This window comes from Anthonomus grandis, chromosome 22 (assembly GCF_022605725.1).
Source record: "Anthonomus grandis grandis chromosome 22, icAntGran1.3, whole genome shotgun sequence".
Classification (NCBI taxonomy): domain Eukaryota; kingdom Metazoa; phylum Arthropoda; class Insecta; order Coleoptera; family Curculionidae; genus Anthonomus; species Anthonomus grandis.
The window spans coordinates 30,959,077-30,979,498 of NC_065567.1; the positions used below are offsets into that span (position 1 = coordinate 30,959,077).

A 20,422-nucleotide genomic window follows, 5' to 3' on the forward strand; every position below is an offset into this window, starting at 1 on the left:
ATGTTTTTTTTTGGAAAAAAATTTAAAAAAACCTTAAAACACTGAATTTTTTCAATATATAAAATCGGCATTAGTTGTCTAACTTTTGCGCTATTAAATAAACTCGAAAAATAAACCCATTTAAGTATTTTCTGAAAAATATATCACCAAGGGTATATTGCTTTATGGCTATCGACTCTTTCTTGTGCTCCTCTGCAATAGGAAATGGATTTTTGTCGGATTTCATATTGACCCGATATATGAAAAAAAATCGTTGATTTTGCCTGAAAAGTTTTATTGAAAATTCGTGCTTTTTAAGTAAACAACTCACGGGCATTTAATTTATATTTAGTTTCTGACGGAACTCAGATCGGACCACCGGGCTCGACGCCGCCCGCTCAAGAGAAACACGGACCGCACCCGGTGCAGCCGCCCCACGTGCCGCCCTTCGTTTTATCCGAGTTACCGGAACCGCCCATTCCAGTGTCGGAGATAGGACCCATTCCCCCGCCCCCTATGTTTAGTTCGCCCAGTCCCCAACCGAGAAGACAAGCAAGTCCCCTACTGAATCCTGGTGATTATGATTATGAAGGTAAAAATCTCTTAAGTATCCTCTTATTTCGGGTAATTAAGCCTTCTGGTAAGTTTTTTCTTATATCAAGCAGTTGAGAGATTTACGTATTACAGTCAATTTTTGTTTTTTTGTAATTTAACCTAATTTGTTAAACAGGTATTTAAAAAAATAGGTCATACTACAAAAATCAACTAGCAAAAATACAAAAATAATTATAATAGGATAATTTAAAATAAATTAAGTAGAGGAGCTTTTAAGCAGCCTTATTTAAAATTTCAACCATAATTTGCACTTATTTCTGTTTATTTTCCCTGTTTTTGAATGATTTGGAAAACATGCTTCAATCCTTGATTATAAATTATGACTATATAATATCGACTTTTTAAAAGTAAATTTGCATAGTAATAGATTAAGATTTATGTTGTAAATTTTTAATTTGGCTCAAAATATTGTTGAACCTACCAGATTAGACTTAAATACAGGTAATGGTAGTCTTATTGACTTCATAATATCTAGTAAACAATTCATACCCAAAAAATTACAATCAACTCCAATTTCATGGACAATATCCAACCATAGTTCAGTGTTTTCTATTTTTGAATATGAGAATATTCAAAATCAAGAATCACCTATAATATTTCGTATAGATGATAAAATTCTACTTTTAATGAAATTTAGGGACTATGCTCGTAAAAAATTCGATTTCTGTGCATAGGTAAATGCACAGAGCAGCAACTCATTTGAAAAAAAAATTAACACGAATTCAAGTTAATTTTTGAGTTGTCCTTTAATTTCCAAGCAGCTTAACACTTCTGTTCTTAAATTTATGCCTGTTTTAAGATAGTTGACTATTTATTTATTCTAATCAATTGAATAACTTAATCATCCAAAGAAACAATGAATTCAATTCGATACAGTCGAGTGGTTTTATCATTACAAGTAAATGTAAATTAATTTTTCTAGATAACGAAGACGATGACGATTATGACGCCGAATGTGAGGAGGAGAATTCTTACATGTATCGAATGCCGCAACCAGATCCAACAATTGATACAACCAGGATTGACGAAATCCCCGCCAAAGAACCGCGATTTAACGCGATGCCATTAAAGTCGGCTTTGAAGAAGAAGAACAGTGGGGGAGGGTCGACCCCTCAAGGCACCCCCACGCAGGAGAACTTCCGCCCTTTGGGTGTCAGGCAACAGGAGCATAATTCTAGTTTTAAGTGAGTTGAGGCATATTTCGGTATTCATCATTTATAATGCTGTTATACAAAAAAGAATCTGAATATGTTTTCTAGGGTATTTTGGAAAATGCCGACTCCGAAAATGATATTCCTTTGTTCTGATAAGGTGTTGTTTTCTAAGATAGTGCGAAAAAAACATTTTTGCATTAATATAATTTTTTTCCTATGAGTAGTGACAAAAATTTAGATCACTCATGCTTGCAATATACTGCGACGAACCTTGAAAACATTTTTTTGATCAAAAAGTTGATGAAAGTCATAATTCAGTAAAAAAAAACTTGTTTTTTGAGTGATTTCCATCATTCTATGAAGTTCCAACTGCAGAAACATGGTTAATAGAAATTGAATGAAATTCTGTAAATCAATAGCATATTGTGTATTTTTCAACATATCCAAATATCGAATTATTCCGATAAGAATTGTTGAAGTTATGTTTTTTTCAGTAACGGACACAACTATTTCTGAAATTATTTGTATGAGTTGTTGGTATGTTCAATTAGTACTTTTAATTCAAATTCTAAGAACTAGCTTTATCACAATTAGAGTTGTTGACAAGACAAAGCCTTGGTATGAGCTAAAATAATCCTAATAAAATTCAAATATCCCAGATTACAGAAAATCGTACTTGAGTATAAAAGTGTGTAAAATACATTGGAAATTCAACAACATTAAAACTTATCAATTATAAGACACAAACTAATTATATAAAAGTGAATAGTTTATTCATTTCAAATAGTTACATTAAAATATTTCTCCAGGATTTAACAAGTTTTTCTTATAACAGGACAGTCTATTGATGTAATTTCCAAAGGAAGGTGATTAAAGATTTTCTTACTCATATAAATAAACGCGAACTGTGTTGTATGGGCCTTTTCTGGTTAAGCTTGCATTAAGCAAGATTATTCTCTTGCAATTAACAAAGCTTGCAATAAATGGGAGTTGCAATAACCGAGTAACGACTGACTAACTTTTTATTGACTATAGGACATATTATTCATAGCAGTTATAATAAGAATCATTAGTTAACTATGACGTTAATCAGCTTATCTTATTAATATTCATTTAATGGTACCTAACCTTATTTTATTGAGTATTTGTTTTTAAGATGTATCTACTATTTGCTTTTACAATATTTGTAATAATTTGAGGCTTTTAGTCAATTTTATCTTCAAAGTAGTATACTTCTGTGTTTTTATTTTGTTTTGTATTTAACCTAATATAAAATTCTCAGATAATGGACGACCATCTTTCGGACTTTAATTTCAAAATTTTGCTATAGATTTGAATTTTAGCACTTATTTTCCACAATCAAACAGACAAGTAGAAAGAGTAGTACAAACAGTAAAGTCTATTTTCAAAAAATTCAATCAAGAGAATACCGATCCATACCTAGCTAGAATTAGGTAAAACACCAGTTAAAAATAATAAATCATGTGATACATAATATAAGACCTAAAGCATGCTTATTGTATTGCAAAAATGGTAAAGAATTAGATAACTATATTTGATAAACAATAAACTTTAGTTAAAAAAAGCGCATTTGCTATTTTGGCCGTATCACGAATTGTTTATATATTTTCTGGTCATACGTATATATTATATTATACAAGTAATTTACAATCTTCAAGAATTTTATTGAAACATCACATGAACATCCCCTTTAGGTTTGGAGCATTGAAACATTAGTGATATCTTAAACAATGCAATCCCTGTAACCTTATTGTTTTTCATTAAAATTACTATTTACACCCATTTATTGAAACATTTATTACTTAATCTTATTTGGATATAAGATTGGATTACATCCAATCTTTTCCAAATGTTTTATTTTCATAATAAGAGATTCCAGTGGTTCTGGTATTAAGTCAATATACATATCTAAAACATATCATTTTTAGGATACCATCTTGATAAAGAAATTTTACATCACCATGGATGTGTCTCTCAAAACTCAAAAGTTTTGTAAATATTATTGATGTTCAGGTTTTTACACACGATTAAAGTGGTTATAAGAAGTAACTCCTGTAAATGTTATCGGGATCAGGCATGATATGTCAGTTTTACAACCATGTGAATTCAATGTAATTGTCTACTTCATGACTATAAAAAAACATGTTCTTGATAACTTTTAATATTAATCTCATTGTATGTTAAATCAAAACTTCCTAAACATTTGTCTTATTGTTTACTGAGTATGTGAAGACTCGATTTGATGTGTTGTTAATTGCAAGAATATTGCCGAAAAAAAAAATCTAAATTTTTCTATAAGCGGCAATATTTTCAAAAATTTACCTCATAGGGTAAAATGGACATGATTTTCGGATTAAGCACACCCAAATTACTAAAGAAAACATACCCAGATACTTGCGCCAGAATGGTTGTTTACCAATGATAATTGAACACTACCCGGGTTAAAATTTTAAGTTAAGTGTTAATAATGCCTACCTAATACATTTTTTCTATTTTTCTTTTTATGCAGAAGGCCACTATCAAGGCCTAGGATTAGAATATGGTAAATATATTGAGTTCATAAATATTCATAAGGAGGGAATTTGGGTCGATACTTTTTGGAATAAAATTCGATAATAAGGGCAGTTTTAATTTAGAATTTAGTGACAAATCGTACAACATTTTAATAGAATGTTGTAGTATTTAAGAATTTATATTAAAAAGGCCTAATCTAACTAAATACTTTAAATTGTCTTTTTTTTTCCTCGGTTTTCAAAAAAATACCATTACTATATTATACAGATAACTTCAATTCGTTCAAAAAAAAACAATCACACAACGCGCTTAAAAGCGAATAACTTATAATATACATATAAATAATTTGTCATCCAGATGGCACAGTTATCAAGTAACAGGCTTTCATCTTTTTTTTTTGAATTTTGATTTTTTTTTGTCAAATTTTGGATATGAGTAAAAGCGATAATTGGGTTTAATGGGAAGTAACCATACCTTTCATCAATCACTGCACATTAAAATTCTCTTTTAAGCGTCATAATCTAAATACTAGCACACTTAGGTATGGCTAACTCGGTGTCCATAGCCATCAATATGATTTACATTAAAGCCACTCGTGAGTTAATTTTCAATTTGTGATTATTAATGAAATTTAAAACTTCTAGTTAAAAATGAGAGCCTGTTACATGGTTGTAGTACCCCCTGGTATACTTGAATTGATTATAAATTTTTTCTCGCTTTTCTTAGCTCCTCAAAACCGAAATTTTCCCTGGGTCTACCAACGACAATGGAAAACAAAGAAAACGCGCGTCCGTACATAATAAGAGAGGACGACACCGATTCGGACTCAACTGATGGCCCAATCCCGTATCGGGATGACGATTCCAATATGCCCGAAGAAAGTCGGTTGGCATTAAAAATCGCTAGGAGGGAAAGTTTGTCTCTTAAGTTGGCCCTGAGGCCCGACAAACAGGAACTTATCAACAGGTAAAACCAGATCATTCAATTGTGTTTTTTTTTTTTTAATAATTTTTTTTCAGAAATATTTTGCAAATACAATCAGAAAACGAGAGGCAGAGCGAGAAAGAAGCGATTGGCGCACGCCTTATACGCCGACTGAGCATGAGGCCGACCCAAGAGGAGTTGGAAGAGAGAAATATTTTGAAAAGTACGTAATAAAAATGTGATTTATTAAAGAAAAACTGCATTCGATCATTTTAGAACAAAGTCCCGCTGAAGAGAAGAAACAGAAAGATGAGAAGAAGCGGTTCTTGTTGAGAAAGTTGAGCTTCAGGCCAACCGTCGAGGAGCTGAAGGAGAAGAAAATCATCCGCTTTAATGACTACATTGAAGTCACGCAAGCCCATGACTATGATCGGAGAGCTGATAAACCTTGGACTAGGTATTACCAACATAAGTTCAACCTTAACAAAATAATTTCTCAGTGGAGTGTCGCCATGATCTGATTGATTTTGCTATAAGCAGACTTTTCAATCAACTCCCTACAATCATTTAGAACGAAAAGAAAATACCAGAAGTTTTAATAATAAGTGGAAGTAGAACTTCGTTTTTATTAAAAATAACGGGAAAGCATTATGTATTATTTGTATTTCTACAGTCAAAAAATATGAAGCTAGCAATTTACGTCTACATTATGAAACCAATATGAAACCAAGATTAGATAAACTTGCTTCTTTAGAATTTAATTTAAATAAACAACAGTCAACTTTGATGACCTTTAGAAATCAAGCTAATAATATGGCTGAAGCCAGTTGTGTTATTGCCTGGAATATAACTCATGTAAAACGCCTGTATGGTAAAGTTTTAGATCGAAGCATTGCACAAAGTTGTTTCGTAAATTTTTCTCTTGAAAATAATTTAAAAAATTATTTGAAAAAGTAGTGTGGATGTTAAAAAACAGATTTAGTAGCAATTCGAAAGTCAGCCGGCGGTGTCGATATTACAAATGCCGTAGGTTCCATGTTGAAAACTCTTGATGTGTCTCTTAATAAACTTGTGAGGAATTACAAAATGTGTTATATAGTAGTTAGTGTTATTAAAGTAATATTACACACATTATCAATTACATTCGCACTAATTCAAAAAATCATCGACAATTCAAAAAATTTCCTTAAAGAATTAAAAGATGAAGAACTTCCAAGCGACATTAATTTCTTTTCCATTGTTAAATAATTTGTAGAAAACCCAGTAGATCAGCGATTTGGCAAAACAATAAATTATTAGTAACACATTATGTGATTGTATAGCTGAGCATTGACACAGTTCACACTGCGACAAATTTGTAACACAGAAAAAATAGAATAAAGTTAGTCTATGTAGAAGTCAGATGTCAAAGATAAGAAATCTTTACACAATATGAACATGATTTTTTTGATAAAGTAGTAAAATCAATTTTTTGAACTTGTTTTTATTTTAAATTTAGCAGGTTGTTTCGATTGGGAACTATTTCCAGCCGTTAGTGTTCACTTACTTAGTGTGCATTTCCTATTTTGCTTTGTTTGTTTATTATTATACCTGAGATCAACGTATGCAGGGATGAATTTTAAATTAAAATCCCCAACTGATTTCAATAAAAAATGAATGCTAATAGGGTGTTTATTAATTCAAGGTTAACACCGAAGGACAAGGCAGCCATAAGGAAGGAACTGAACGAATTTAAAAGTTCCGAGATGGATGTGCACGAGGATAGTCGGCATTTGACAAGGTAAGACTAGCGCCTAATTTTAAGAGAAGTATTCTCGCTTAAAAAGGTTAAATAAACTTGTAAATATTATGTGTGTGGTGACAAAAATTCAATTATTTTCAGATATTACAAAGTAAACACTAAAATTGTCCATAGGCAGGAAGTTGTGATTAGAGCTAGGGCGCCTGTTAGGCCAAATTTTAAGCAAAATATGTATTATATTGTTGGATAACCCCTTATTTTTCTCCTAAACGTAAATTTATTTGGTAAACTTTTGTGTGTAAGTAACTCACGATTTTTACGTTTGTAATAGTCCCACCACCAGAGTCCGATTCTGCTTCTTATTATTTAAATTTATTTTTTTTTTGTACTATTTGTGCTCCCATATATCAAAGCACCGCTAAAGAAGGTAAACGGCCCTTAAAACCAAGCAAATCCAAACGAAATCACCATTAATTTATTTTGTCGCCACTAAAACCGAGCCATTTTATACTAACTTTTTTTTGTTACCTACACGTTAGCTTATAGACAATTTTAGTACAATTTTCATATATGTATTTAAGCAATTTGTAGTTGTTTTATTTACCAGGAAGAATTGATTTTATGTAACATAGTTTTTCCTGTACAATCATTCATGAAAACACCATTTCATAATCTTATATACAATTAGTTCTTTTTAATGTCATATGTTCACCTAAAAAGAACTTTTTGTATCCTATAGTGGTTTACTGACTATAATTAATAAAACAATTATTCTCTTTCAGATTCCATAGACCTTGACAATTGCAAGGCTTAACTTTAGAAGCAAACCAAATTTCTGTGATGGGCGTAGCCGTAGTAGGTTTTATTTTAAATTTGTTTGTGGGCGCTTAAAAGCGTATTCTGTGCTCTATGTACGATGTTTTTACATAGGTTAATATTACACACCGATTTGTGTAAATAATAAATTGTTTTTTTGTACAAAGGTGATTTTATATCTACTCAAAAAAAATGTTTTTAATGATAATAATAGTAGTAGCTAGAATGAGAAGTAATAATTTTCATATTATGGGGACACCCTGTATAGGATAATGCCTTGTACATAGCGGACGAACATCTTCGAAATTCACTTTTACATCACAACAGTGCAATATTGGGTGCTACATTTTATTTACTTACAACCGAAGGAAGAAGAAGTCAATTTGTTGGAAATTTATATGTTGTTTGTGATAATTCATGTTTTTGTCTCCTTTTGAATTGTTTTCAATAATTGCTTAACGGGAAGCATGTGCATACATCTTTTTACAACTCCGAATCTCTTTTGTTATGTATATTTGATTCGTTTATTATTGTTGCTAAGGAGAGAAAAATCTGGATTGTACACTAAATTGAAAAAGTCAAAATTAAGATGTTTAGCTTTCTAGAAAAAAAAATGAATTTTAGGAGCAGAAGAAGAAAAGCCACTTTAATCCCAGCATAATCAATCATAAATCTTTCTGTAGATGATTTTCATTAAAAACGAGTAAAAGGAAAACACTTTGTAATATTTAAAAATGTTCGAACTAATCATTTCTTTAAGTCTGGTTTTAAACTTTATTTGTAAGTAAACAAGCGAAGGAACAAAATCGACTGTTGCGGTATTCTAATCGTCATTTGGTTTATACACGATTTTTATAGGAGAAGAGTCTAGAGATAAAACTTAGAGATAATGTTGAAATTCACTAAATAAGTAAAATTAAGACACGCAGAACAAATTCTACTATTGACACGACGAACCGGCAGAAAAACTTATGATTTATTTTATTTAAAAGTTTATATTTTTGTACTCGGTCTCCTTTTAGGTGAATTTTATCTGTAAATACCATATCCCAACGTTCGGCGCCAATTTCGAAAGACAAATCAAAATTCTATATAAATTTTGTATGCAACGTATGTTGTTTACTCTTTTTTGTTTATAATTGTATATTATTAACTTTTACTTGTAAGATATTTAGTTTATGTACTGTCATTTTAGTCCAATTTATTGTTTTTCCTATATCAAACCGATCAATACTTGTTAAAAAAAAAATTCAATCCTTGGTCCAATTTTGGTTTCTACGTAATATTTATTCCAATAAAATACACTAATTTGGACCATCTATATACCTAATAAAGTAGCGAAATTATTTATTTTCAAAAATGAAGCTTGTAAAATAGAATAATAAAAATGCCTATTAAAAATCTGACTATTCTTTATGTTATTCCAAACCTTATCCAAAAGATTTCAGAGGGTCTATCAAAAAAATCCATGCACACTTTTATTTATTATTTATTGAAAAACATTAACTACCCAAAAATCTATAAGATACTAATCTAATTTGAATATTATATGAAGTGTTCCAAACTGCTTGTATTGTTGAAACATCTTATATTTACAACAACAACTTAAGAACTAATTTAAACGATAATTAGTAATACAACTTAACTCACCGGGCGTCTATTGAAGGGAAAGGATTTTTATTAGGTATGTTCTACTATTTGCAAAATAATCTTCAGTACAAAACAATTAATTCTTAATAACTAAAAAAGGAAGCAACAAAATCACGAAGGCAATTTCTAAAACCAACCATAATTTTAAGAGAAATCCCATATACAGGGTTCTTACAACTTTTAAGATTATTTATAACTTTTCTCATGAAGAAAGAACAAAACAATTCGTTTTTTAAGCACGTTTGATATAAAATCTCAATTAAATTACAATAAAATTATCGAAACCTTCGCTTTTATGTCTCTTACTTTTGCTTCTCTGTGATACTCTTTCCACTGATCTCCACCTTACTTAACTAAACATAAAACAACACAACTCAGTTTGAACTTAAAAATTCCTTATTCATCTCTTTTCGTCGAGAGGTTTCTATAGTAATTAAGGTATCTCTTTAAAATAAGCGGTAGTGGTAACTCTTGGATTTTCTCCCTCATGTATTCAGTATAGGGACTTTGATACATGCGCATTTCGTTGGCTGAATCTTTTTGGTCCTCTTCTTCGGTTTCGCTGATGCTCGAATCTAAATAATAAAGTTTCTAATTTATTTTATTATTTGCGAATAAATTTTACGAAACGTCTCTTATTTAAGTGGTTCCATTCTTATTCTTTTTTTGAAGAGAATGAGATAATAATGTGTGAAGTATCTGTTAATAGCCCCCTACGTTAAAGGAAATTTAAACATGCCAACACTCAATTCACCCTATAATGAAAGAAAAGGAAAAACTAAGTCAAGTATCATTTCAAAACTTGCTTAATCCATCGCCTTAGGATCCACCACATGTTACATTAAAATGCCGTCATTCAACATCTGTTACAATGGAAGACATTAAGAAGTTTCATGACTTATTTTATTCCTTAAAAACAAAGACTGAACGAGACAATCCAGAACAAAAGAAAAAAAATCGATCCTTCCAGAAAGCCGATCAAATAATATTACACCGATCTAGAAGAAGTCAATTTAAATATGGAAAACAATTTATCAAATAGAGGTGGATTTTATTAACAAAGGGGTAGCTAAGTAGGGCATCGAAAAATTATTACCTTCCAGTTCGGCGACACCTAGGCAGAGAAAAATGACTCATTTATGTTTATTTATTGACTTGGGAAGTATTGGGAGAACGGATGAAGAGAGTGAAATCATGGAGTTTGAAGTCATGAAGGAGGAATCGATGGAGAAGTATCAGTTTTTTTTAAACTCAAAGAGACCTATCTTTTAGAATTTAACCTGCATTTTTTCATGCTATAACTTGTCCCATACATGCAGTCATACCAAACTTATCTTAGCCATTTTTTTAATAAAATGTGAAAACTTGTCGAAATCGAATAAAGAAGATTTAAGTAGATGCTACAGTTATTATCTTAATTATTATAGCAATTCTATAGATATAACAATTGCATGCAATCAAATTCACAGCTCGTATTAAAGTTTTTTTGCCAATTGTGAAATTTTTGATTACGTGGACAAGGCAAGTTTTGGAATGGAACCTCTCTTTTACGAAGGTGGATCCATCCGAGAGTCATTGGAGCAAGACGACGTGATTGCTTCCGTAAAAAGGGACAAATCAGACAAGATTGTAAGCATCAAATACCTTTACATAAAAGAGCTGGATCCTACAATAAAAAACTATGGTCCATCTTATTAAACTGTGGGTTTCTGAAATTAATGAGCACTTTTAACGAATCAGGTTAAGGACCTCACGACTCTCGAAATCATGGTGATGGTGGACCGCAGATTAAAGGTAAGTACGGTAACTGAGACTGCGGTTATATTCACTTAAGTTCTCCTGGACAATAGTACGAATGGGTTTTATAAAAAGACCCCGATAGATAGTAGTAAAAATACTTTTTTCTAAATTTAAAAGACTCTCAATAATATTATACAAGACGTAATAAAATTGTGGGATTTTACTGGATAAGAGTAAAAACACACTGAATTCATGAAATATACTTTAACCGTCTTCGTACTGAATTCAGGGTTTCGCTCTAATTGGAAATTAATAATAATTTGGCAGCCCTGTACACGCAACTTAATTGCCTTGTTTTAGTATTTGGACCTTACGTTATAAAATACGTAAAAATTACGGGTACGTCATATTTTACAGAAATAGAGTTTTGATGGAATTATTTACTTATTTTTTAATGGCATTTTAAACAAGGACATCAGCGAACTGTATTTTAGAATGCGAAAAGGGTAGGAGATGGGTTAAACCTTCACTGGTCAATACTCCCATAAAAGATTGAAGTTGTTCATCTTTATAAGACTGGAAGATTTTCACCCCACCCTCAAAGTTCCTACTCATTGGTTCCTAAACCAATACAGATTGCTGAGAATTTTAAGAGCCCATATCCTAGTTCTGGTCTCACCTCCTTTGTGTCTCTTTTCAGCGACACCATCCTCGTCGCAGCTGGAAATCGTATCTAAACCAACGTTATCACCTTCGTCCGAAGAAACGTGTGCTTCAATGATTTCATCCCCAATTCCACTGTCGAGTTTTTCACGTTTTGTTGCCTTATTTGTCTCAGCACTCGTGCCTGGTTTGGATTCGTCCTGCTCGCACTCCTGATCTACTTCCTTTTCCCTATATAAAAAACGTTTTAACGCATAAAAACTTAAAATTAGCATTCACTCACTCGTTTTTCTCTTCATCTTCAGTTTCTTCTTCATGTATCTCTGGCGCCATCCTATCGAGACATTCGCCTACTAATCTGCTTATATAGTCGTCCATTTCGTCATGGTGTTCTATGACCGCCTGTACTCTGTGTGATGTGGGTTCTTCTAATTCACTAAAAAATAGAGTTTAAAAAAAAAATACGTCAAATGCCCTACGAGAAACGATGTAAACATTGACCAAAAATCAACCCAGTTGCATTTTAATGCAATGCCTGGAAAAGTACAAAATCAATTATACGGCAAACTCTACCGCTCATTTTATCTATCAGAATTACAACACGCCTAAAGTAATATAAACAATGATTTGGAAACCATTAGCTCCCTATGTTTACAGCTCAATTTATTATTAAATTGATAAAAGCAAAGTGATTTATATTGGTCCTAAAAAAATATAGGAATAGGTGAAGCAAAAATTTTTACTGTACAAAACTCTGCTTTATCGAAACCTTCTGGTAGATGAGAATCTGCCGTTTATGAATGTATCAAAAACTGCACTACTAAAACATTTGGCTTCCTAAAACTACTATATAGCAATCATGACTTTCTAAACAAAACTGTCCCACTTTGGATACTGCAATTTTATATATGGAACTTGCGTCTATACCATTGACAAAAATAATATACAAAAGGTACAAAACGCATGCTGTAGAGTCCTATACGAATTAAAAAATATATCCCACAAAACATCCGAGTGCAAATAATTAAATATGGAACAGCGTTAGAACTCTTCAGTTGGCAACTTTTATAAGGGCTCCTATGTAAATTCTGCCCTAGAAATAATATACATCACTTTAATATAAGACAAAAAAAATACATTCACTATTCCATAATATCACACTAACATGTTTCAAAGATCTTTCACGTACAACTGTATTAAACTTTACAAATCCTTACCAGACAAAATCAAGTGAATGGCTTGTAAAAATTAATATTTTTTTTGATTAAACTAACGATTGTTGTATTTTAGAGAGAAGTAAACTTTTTTGATTATTGTCATTTATTATGATAATCTTAACTTAATGATTTAGATAAGGTGACAGAAATTTACAGGTTGAGGAAGAGCATCCTATGGCTAGACTTTGCTTGGTGGGTTTTACAAATGTGTCTAAAAAAGAAAATGTTTCTTTTCTTCTTCTATAATTATTATTTATATCTGTTAAATTGTGCATTCGTTCGATAAAGGCATATTTGAAATGCCTGGAAAACATAAAAAATGGCCCCGGAAGCCTGGAAGATCTAAAAAATGATTTTAAATTCATGGTATAGAAAAATTGATATCAGAAGCCCTGAGATTATTCTAACTACCTGGAAGATATGAGAAAATGTGAAAAATTCATAAGCTTTGACTCTCAACCTCGAATCGAATTAAAAATGCCTGGAAAACGTAATAATAAATTGATCCCGAAAGCCTGAAGGTTATCCCGAATCAATGGAAGTCCTGTGGAAATAAGTCCAGGATCCTGAAAGATATGAAAATTAATTGAAAGTCATGGAAAAGAAAAAAAATTGCCTGGGATGCCTGGAATAAAAGAAACGCATGAAACGAGATGTTTTAAGGTGAAATTACTATAATTTTTGGTCATATGACAAACACACTAAAAACTTCCGAAATTTGCTGGGGCATGTCTTTAAATTTCAGTCATATGAAAAACGCCATTTTGGCCAAATTACTGTTATTTCTAGGCATATTTAGGCCAAAAACACCAAATAAAAAATGCCTTTGTTATTGGAATAGTAAAGTTCTTACCCGCCATTACTAGCTGAATTATCCTCAGCGACAGCCTGGTTATCATCGTCATCTTCACCATTTTCATTGTTAGAAGCCGACACTTCCATTAAGTTTTCCAAACTTTTCCTCGTTTCCTTGTTTTTACGGTGCGAGCTTGGTCTATCTCTTCCAGAACCTAAGAAGTAAATTATGATAAATCAAACAAAAAAAAGTTGTGAAAAACTCACCTGAACCACGACGGTGATTCATGCCAATTCTGAAAAGTCCAAACAAGCCATCATCTTCCCTATCTGGCCTAAACATAGCGCGGCCAGCTTCTCTGTTTCGTGGGCCCCCTTCAAATATATAAATAGTAAATAAAAAAGATATTTATTAATCTATCATCTTACCCAGTCCCACAACATGTCTTTCATCATCTGAACTGTCATCATTGAACAGAGGTACCACCAACCTCTTTAAAGCTCTCTTCTTCTTGGGGGCTTTTGATGTAGACTTCACTGGAGGATGCTCCTTTTCTACGTTCTTTCTCAAAATATTCCGAACCACCACTCGACAAAGAGCCTGAAGTGACAACGGCTCAACTTCAACTAAAACAGATTATTACAACTTTGTTTTACTGTCTTGAACCAAAAATACCCACTTGGTTTGACGACGTCCTCAAACCCTTTGGGAGGTCCGATTAAGGAAGCAAAAGAAACTGGCAATAAAGTGGTTATTTGCCAATTCGATTCAGATAATCTAGAGATATTAACACTATATTTTTCTGCACACGATTCTTAACTTTGATTACCTTCTGATTTGAAATAGGTGGTCATTAACAGGCACTACAAAAATCCCATTGATTTTTAGTAGAAGTTTGATGCATTCCAAATGCTTCTCAGGGCAAGCAGCTCCGCAATAAATTCGGTCATAGAGGCCATGGTTTTCACTTGACAAGCATAAACAGTTCCCTAAAATATATCAATCAATTGGCAATTACATATGTGTTACAAGTCAAAAGAAAAATATGCTGTAGGTAAGTAAAGGCTTTACGTAGTACTTACGTGACGTAAAGTTTTATTATTTATTTCAGCTAATGAAGCCAAATTTTGGCTCAATGATATCAGCTATAAAGTGGTAATTTACTACTGTTCTATTGATTATTTACTTTACTAAATTAATTGATTTTGCCCACAAAAAAAAACAAAATTCAGGTTCAATTAACACAAACAAATTTCATTAATTTTTAGTTTCTCTTGGAAGTTTTTTAATGAAAAATTAAGATAATTCCCAATTAATATCCGTCAATTTTAGCTATTTTTAGTTTTTATTTTGTAAATTCGTGGTTTCGTTTTAATATGATGAAATTACTTGACAGGCAGGCAACTCTAAATCATTATAAAGTAAAAAGTAGCAGCATAAAGTTATTTTAAATTCAGATATGAGTGATCACTATCATATTAAGTATTAGCTCAAATAAAACTGAAATTCAGCCAATACTAATATGGATGTAACACCCATTTAACAGAATTGAACATATAAGACAAAATCATATAAAAAAACATTAATTTATTTATAATCAGGATGTCAACCAAATTTTAACACTAAGAAAATGTACAGAAAAATGTACCAAAGTTGAATAAAAGAATGGAGTGAGTACAGAAGATACAATAATAAATGTTATAGATTATAAGGAATTTCAACAATGAATACAAAACCTTGCCTGTGCTTTTGATACTGTACCCCATAAAATTTTATTGGAAAAACTATAAAATGTTGAAATCAGACGTATTGTATATGACCCCTTTATGTCTTATTTAACAAAAAGACGACACAGAAAAATCTATTTCCAAGGTGTCTTCTAAAAATTAATGTTAAAAAATCTATGTATGTGCTATTTTTAATCAGTAATGAAAACCATGGTCAGATATTGTGGTGTACTTCTTTTGTACTCTACAAATATTTATTGTATACGTTTGTAATACCTTAGAAAGGAAGTAAATATTCTATCCTATTCTATATTCTAGTCAGATTAAGTCCGAAATTAGATCCCCACCGTTCTTTGTTGGATAGTTAGAATGGTCCAGGTAAGCCTTGTAAGGTGAATATTTTGTTTGATATACTTGAGACACACAGTGGGAATATTTTTAGTAACACCAATCCTTTCTGTAAACCAACCCACCAATGATGTGAATAAATCTATGCTGCTTACCAAAAATCTTTATATGCCACCAGGACAAAATAGCATATGACATGTTTCATTGAAATATGCATAATGTGTTAAAATGATTTGTTGAGAAGTGACCTTAACAAGATTGGGATAACTTTGTTGCCAAAGGAATTTAACTTCCTTGACTCGGTTTACTAGAAGTTGATGTTCTTGCAGTGTTTTTAAGTATAAAGCTCATCATTTCAAATTTTATGCTATTAAGAGATAGTTGGTGGATCACAACTGTTCCAAAAGAATCAGTTCAAATGGATGATATCGTTGAATGAACCTCATAAATTCATCATTTCAAGGAGTTTGTCCCACTCAATTGAAAGTGTCCATTGTCCAACTTAGACATAACAAGCATATATTAATGTGATTAAAAATTACAGGCCAATTTCGATTTTGACTGATTATTCTAGACTATATGAAATAGTATTTCATAACAGGCTTAGCAGCTTCCTAAAGGAAAATAAAATTATTCCAATTAAACAGGACTCCTCGACTGCAAATGCTTGTGTATCCCTTGTAAATTCTGTGGTGCAAGGATTAGATGCTAAATCTGTTGGAAAAGGGATCTTCTTTGATTATTAACGAGCATATGATTTGGTGAATCATCCTATTTTATTAAAAAAACTGGATATTTATGGAGTGACACATATAATAGTTGTTTCACCAATACCACCAGGAATATCAATTCGAATTGACAAATATTGTAAGGAGGTTGTTAAAAGTGAGTTAAGACCCCTGTTGTTTCTTGTATATATGTTTAATGTGGTTCTTCTGCTCAAATATTTTATATGCTGATAATTTGACTTCTATTGTATCAAGTAATTCTTTAATTGAAACTAAGGGATTGGCAGGATTATGCGTTGAGTAGGTGCTTGATTTTTGCAGTTCTTGCATTAATGAATCCGATTTGGCTTTAAATTTTGATAGTGGTGATAAGTTAGGTGAACTCTAACAAGTATCTGAGAATTATGACTGATTGTACATTGATTATGTGCTTGGTAAGTTAGCCACTCATAACTTTGTTATTTGGAAACTGATAAGTGTCGTTGACAAAAAAATATGATGTCTTATTATTATGCTCATGATTATTCATTGTTAAATAATGCCATAGTATCTTGGGGTGATTGCACAAGAATAAATTAATTGCAAAAAAAAAATCATCAGAGCAATGCTTTTTAAAGGCACAAGGGAACTTTGTCGTGAAATATTCCTAGTCTAAAGATGGTTATAGTTATTTCTATTCTGCAAAGTTATTTGTACATTTGAAAAATTATAATTCTTTTGTGCTAGTAGAAGATATGCCTCACAACTATCCACTCAGAAATAATTTTAATATAAATATACCTGCTGTCTGTTTAATTGCCACTATTAAAAAAAGCTATTACAAATTTATAACCACTTGCCAACTGAAGTAAAAAGAACCTAAACACCAAAATCCTTTAAAGTAAAATTGATCCTTTTTTGATTAGGACTGCTACAGACCTTAAAAAGTTTAGGAGGGAACTAAAGAAATTAATCTTACCAACAGCTTACTACAGCATTGAAGAGTATTTTAACGACTCATTTTAATATTTAAAATTAATTATATATCTGTTGATCAGATTTATTTTATTTTTTTTTTTTATTATTCTTGTTTTAGGTTGGTTCTCGCCTTTTCTTCTCTTCTTTTTTGTTTTTTTTTTGATTATATAAAATATGCTTCTATGTACAATCAAAATCGATTCTGTATTCTGTTTTTATCCTGTATCCTTTATAACCAAATAAATACTTGTATTATAAATTCTAGGATTAGGAAACTTTTGGCACAAGTTTGTAAACTTAGCAAATAAAGTATATTTTGACTTTGACTTTGGTATATTTCCTTGACAAAAACCCAATTTATAATTTAAATGAATTTTTGTCAAGAAAATGTTCACTTTCTGAGAGCAACTAATATTTATTCCATGTTTTATTGGTTAAATTTAGGCATTTTAATCAGTATGTAATTAATGTGTAAATTTATATTTTAGGTTGATTTATTTGTGAACTTCTTCTGTATATTATCTTGTTTTTATTTTTTAGAAAAAAACATGTCACATTGTGATCAGTTTGTGAATAAATAAACAAATAATATATTAACATATAAATTAAACTAAAAACTAGCATGAAGTGTTTACCTTGGACAAATTTAGGCTCACAAAAATCAAACTCATCGACTGCCCCTGAAAACTTCTTAAAATCATCCAGTTTCTTAAAAGCATACTCGATAACATCCTCGTGTAACTCCACTCCATGATTTACTCCTCTAGATCCCAATATAAGTCCAACCATGGTGCTCAAATAACCAGTACCTGAGCCCAGGTTCAAAAAAGATAGTCCTGGCTCTAACTCTAATCCCTCCATCACTTCTGAGTAAATACATGGTGCAGATATATGCAGGTTTCCATTTTTCCATGCCAGGTCTTTGTACGCATCAACTCTCGCATTGGGAAGGAAGTACTCACCACGGTCTACAGCTCGGAAAACTCTCTCTATGAGGGAGGTTTTGATGTAGTCAGCCTCAAGCAGGTTGTCTATGAGATCATCATTGTTTCGGCCAGAACTAACTGCACCACCCATTTTTAGTATGGAATACTAGTGAACCACCTGAAAAGTTGGGCAAGCATTACTAATTGAAAGTATTAATACACAGTCAGACATATTATTAAGAGGATAATAATTCCTAGACCTGCTAAAGTTTAATAGTTTTTGATTAAAAGATATTTAAGGCATATAGGACTATTACTTGAAGATCCATTAAAGGTAAAAGGTGAGGCTTTAATGCAATTGTGTTTTGAAGGTTTGAATTATGGTATTTGGTCTTTCTAATAAGGCTTGGTCAATTTTTACTAGGGGTTATGGCGTCTCTGCATACATTTTTTAAGAGGATGTTGCTGGTATTAGAGAAACAAGCAATAGAATATCTTCATGATACTTGTTTTTTTATAGCTTTAATGTATGGTAAATATGGTGTGGTTTTTTGACTGGTCGCACACAGTTAATTAGAATAAATAATTATATCTCTAATGGTATCTTCAGGTGTGCCTCAGGTTTCTCATAATGCCCCATTTTTTTTTTAACTTGTATTTAAGAGTTGAGTGGCATGCATCTTGCTTTTGCTAATGAGTTGAAACTGTATAAACCCTGTAGAGTCACATCTTGATGCTGAGCTACTTCAATTGGATTGGAATTGGTTTCTGAGGGGTAGTTCCAATAAAATAAATAAGAAATAGCAGTCTCATATTTTAAAATGTGTGTAACAGATCGAGACTTTGAAATATATTTCATATTTACTATGTCAAGTTTCATTCATTTGTGTGTTATGGTATTTTGAACTGTGGTCTAAGTCCGCTGGCTTCAAGGGTATTTATGATTCAATTAGAATGGTTAAACTGCATTCAGTAAAGAGCTTTCAATAAAGGGCTTTATATTTCTGTTGAGTAAAATGATAAGTAGAGAACTCTATAAATATTTAAGTTTAGTAAAATAAGTGGAAATGTAATGGTGATTATTTCGAAAAAAAAAGATTCTATTTTTATTCGTTTTAATATTATATTGTGCACCTTACTTTGTACTGAGAAAATACAAGAATTATTGTTATGGGTTACTGTGATAAAATTATCCTTACAAAAGAACACACATGCATCGGTAAAGTATCACTGCTCCAGTTCAAATATTAACAATCTCTAGAGACTTTTTTTAAGTTATCACCTTATAATTGATATCAAAAAGTTCTTAAAGAGCTTCAAAGCATCGTCCCAGATGCATTGAGTATTTTGTCCAGAAATGTACTGATAACTAAAAAATATGTTAAATGATTTACATAATCAAATAATAGCAGGAGGAATAGTTCAGGCAACCTGTAATGGAGTCTAAAAATGGATTCTGAAGGATCTGTTTTCCCATCAATTTATGAAATTGAAAATAAACATTAGGCAATAAAAAAACCACAGCTTCTGTTCTGGAGTATAATCTCTAAATTATCAATGCTATACTTACTTCGCAGTTTATGATCAGATTACGGGGATTTTCCACAATATTTACTAACTATTCACAAAACTGCTGTGTTTACTGGGTTTAATTGTTTTTGTTCTAAAAATACCAAACCCCAAGAACTTTCCAGTTTCCAAATAAATAAAACGTCATAAAAGACCTTAAGGTCGTGTCTACAAGGAGCACGTCACATCGACGGATGGAGTTCAAGCCACTCTATTGGTGTGAAACTTCTCTGGGTTGAACGTCCACTTATTTATTGACTTTCTTATTATTTTCAACTCTCCAACTTAAATACTCAAACCCGATATCCGAACATTTAATCAGTTTACTAACAAACAC

At 31.6% G+C, this 20,422-nt stretch overlaps 2 protein-coding genes across 10 annotated transcripts in view; one reads left to right on the top strand and one right to left on the bottom strand.

Moving 5' to 3' along the window:
* LOC126748203 (phosphatase and actin regulator 1) overlaps window positions 1–9,167 on the top strand; it is a 101,780-nt gene extending 92,613 nt beyond the window's left edge. For 6 of the 8 annotated variants that reach the window (XM_050457271.1, XM_050457273.1, XM_050457274.1 and 3 more), the window contains 9 exons: window positions 332–571; window positions 1,517–1,778; window positions 4,279–4,311; window positions 5,010–5,249; window positions 5,303–5,430; window positions 5,484–5,664; window positions 6,892–6,987; window positions 7,090–7,246; window positions 7,731–9,167. In XM_050457271.1, coding sequence (XP_050313228.1) covers window positions 332–571; window positions 1,517–1,778; window positions 4,279–4,311; window positions 5,010–5,249; window positions 5,303–5,430; window positions 5,484–5,664; window positions 6,892–6,987; window positions 7,090–7,198 — 1,289 coding nt within the window. In that variant the 3' untranslated portion in view covers window positions 7,199–7,246; window positions 7,731–9,167. The remainder of the gene's footprint in view (window positions 1–331; window positions 572–1,516; window positions 1,779–4,278; window positions 4,312–5,009; window positions 5,250–5,302; window positions 5,431–5,483; window positions 5,665–6,891; window positions 6,988–7,089; window positions 7,247–7,730) is intronic. The other 2 variants (XM_050457272.1, XM_050457269.1) reach the window with 2 other exon arrangements.
* Window positions 9,168–9,235: 68 nt separating this feature from the next.
* Window positions 9,236–20,332, bottom strand: LOC126748390 (protein-L-isoaspartate O-methyltransferase domain-containing protein 1-like). 2 transcript variants are annotated; one of them, XM_050457598.1, is made up of 10 exons: window positions 20,087–20,332; window positions 18,226–18,694; window positions 14,660–14,819; window positions 14,510–14,607; window positions 14,259–14,456; window positions 14,097–14,204; window positions 13,888–14,044; window positions 12,101–12,253; window positions 11,834–12,048; window positions 9,236–9,989 (listed from the first exon to the last, which is right to left on the bottom strand). In XM_050457598.1, exons 2-10 carry the CDS (start codon window positions 18,665–18,667, stop codon window positions 9,811–9,813), a joined length of 1,710 nt encoding a protein of 569 aa, XP_050313555.1. In that variant the 5' UTR covers window positions 18,668–18,694; window positions 20,087–20,332; the 3' UTR covers window positions 9,236–9,810. The 2 variants fall into 2 exon arrangements, with proteins under 2 accessions (XP_050313555.1, XP_050313556.1); XM_050457599.1 differs by lacking the exon at window positions 20,087–20,332 and adding an exon at window positions 19,799–19,949.
* Between the last annotated feature and the right edge of the window lie 90 nt (window positions 20,333–20,422).

What these genes read in the sequence shown, in the direction of transcription:
- LOC126748390 (XM_050457598.1), bottom strand. Translation starts at nt 18,667, where the DNA reads ATGGGTGGTGCAGTTAGTTCTGGCCGAAACAATGATGATCTCATAGAC. An exon ending in TGAGGACGTCGTCAAACCAA is followed by an intron (nt 14,457 to 14,509) that starts GTGGGTATTTTT and finishes AATCTGTTTTAG; the next exon opens with TTGAAGTTGAGCCGTTGTCA. An exon ending in AAGACATGTTGTGGGACTGG is followed by an intron (nt 14,205 to 14,258) that starts GTAAGATGATAG and finishes ATATATTTGAAG; the next exon opens with GGGGCCCACGAAACAGAGAA.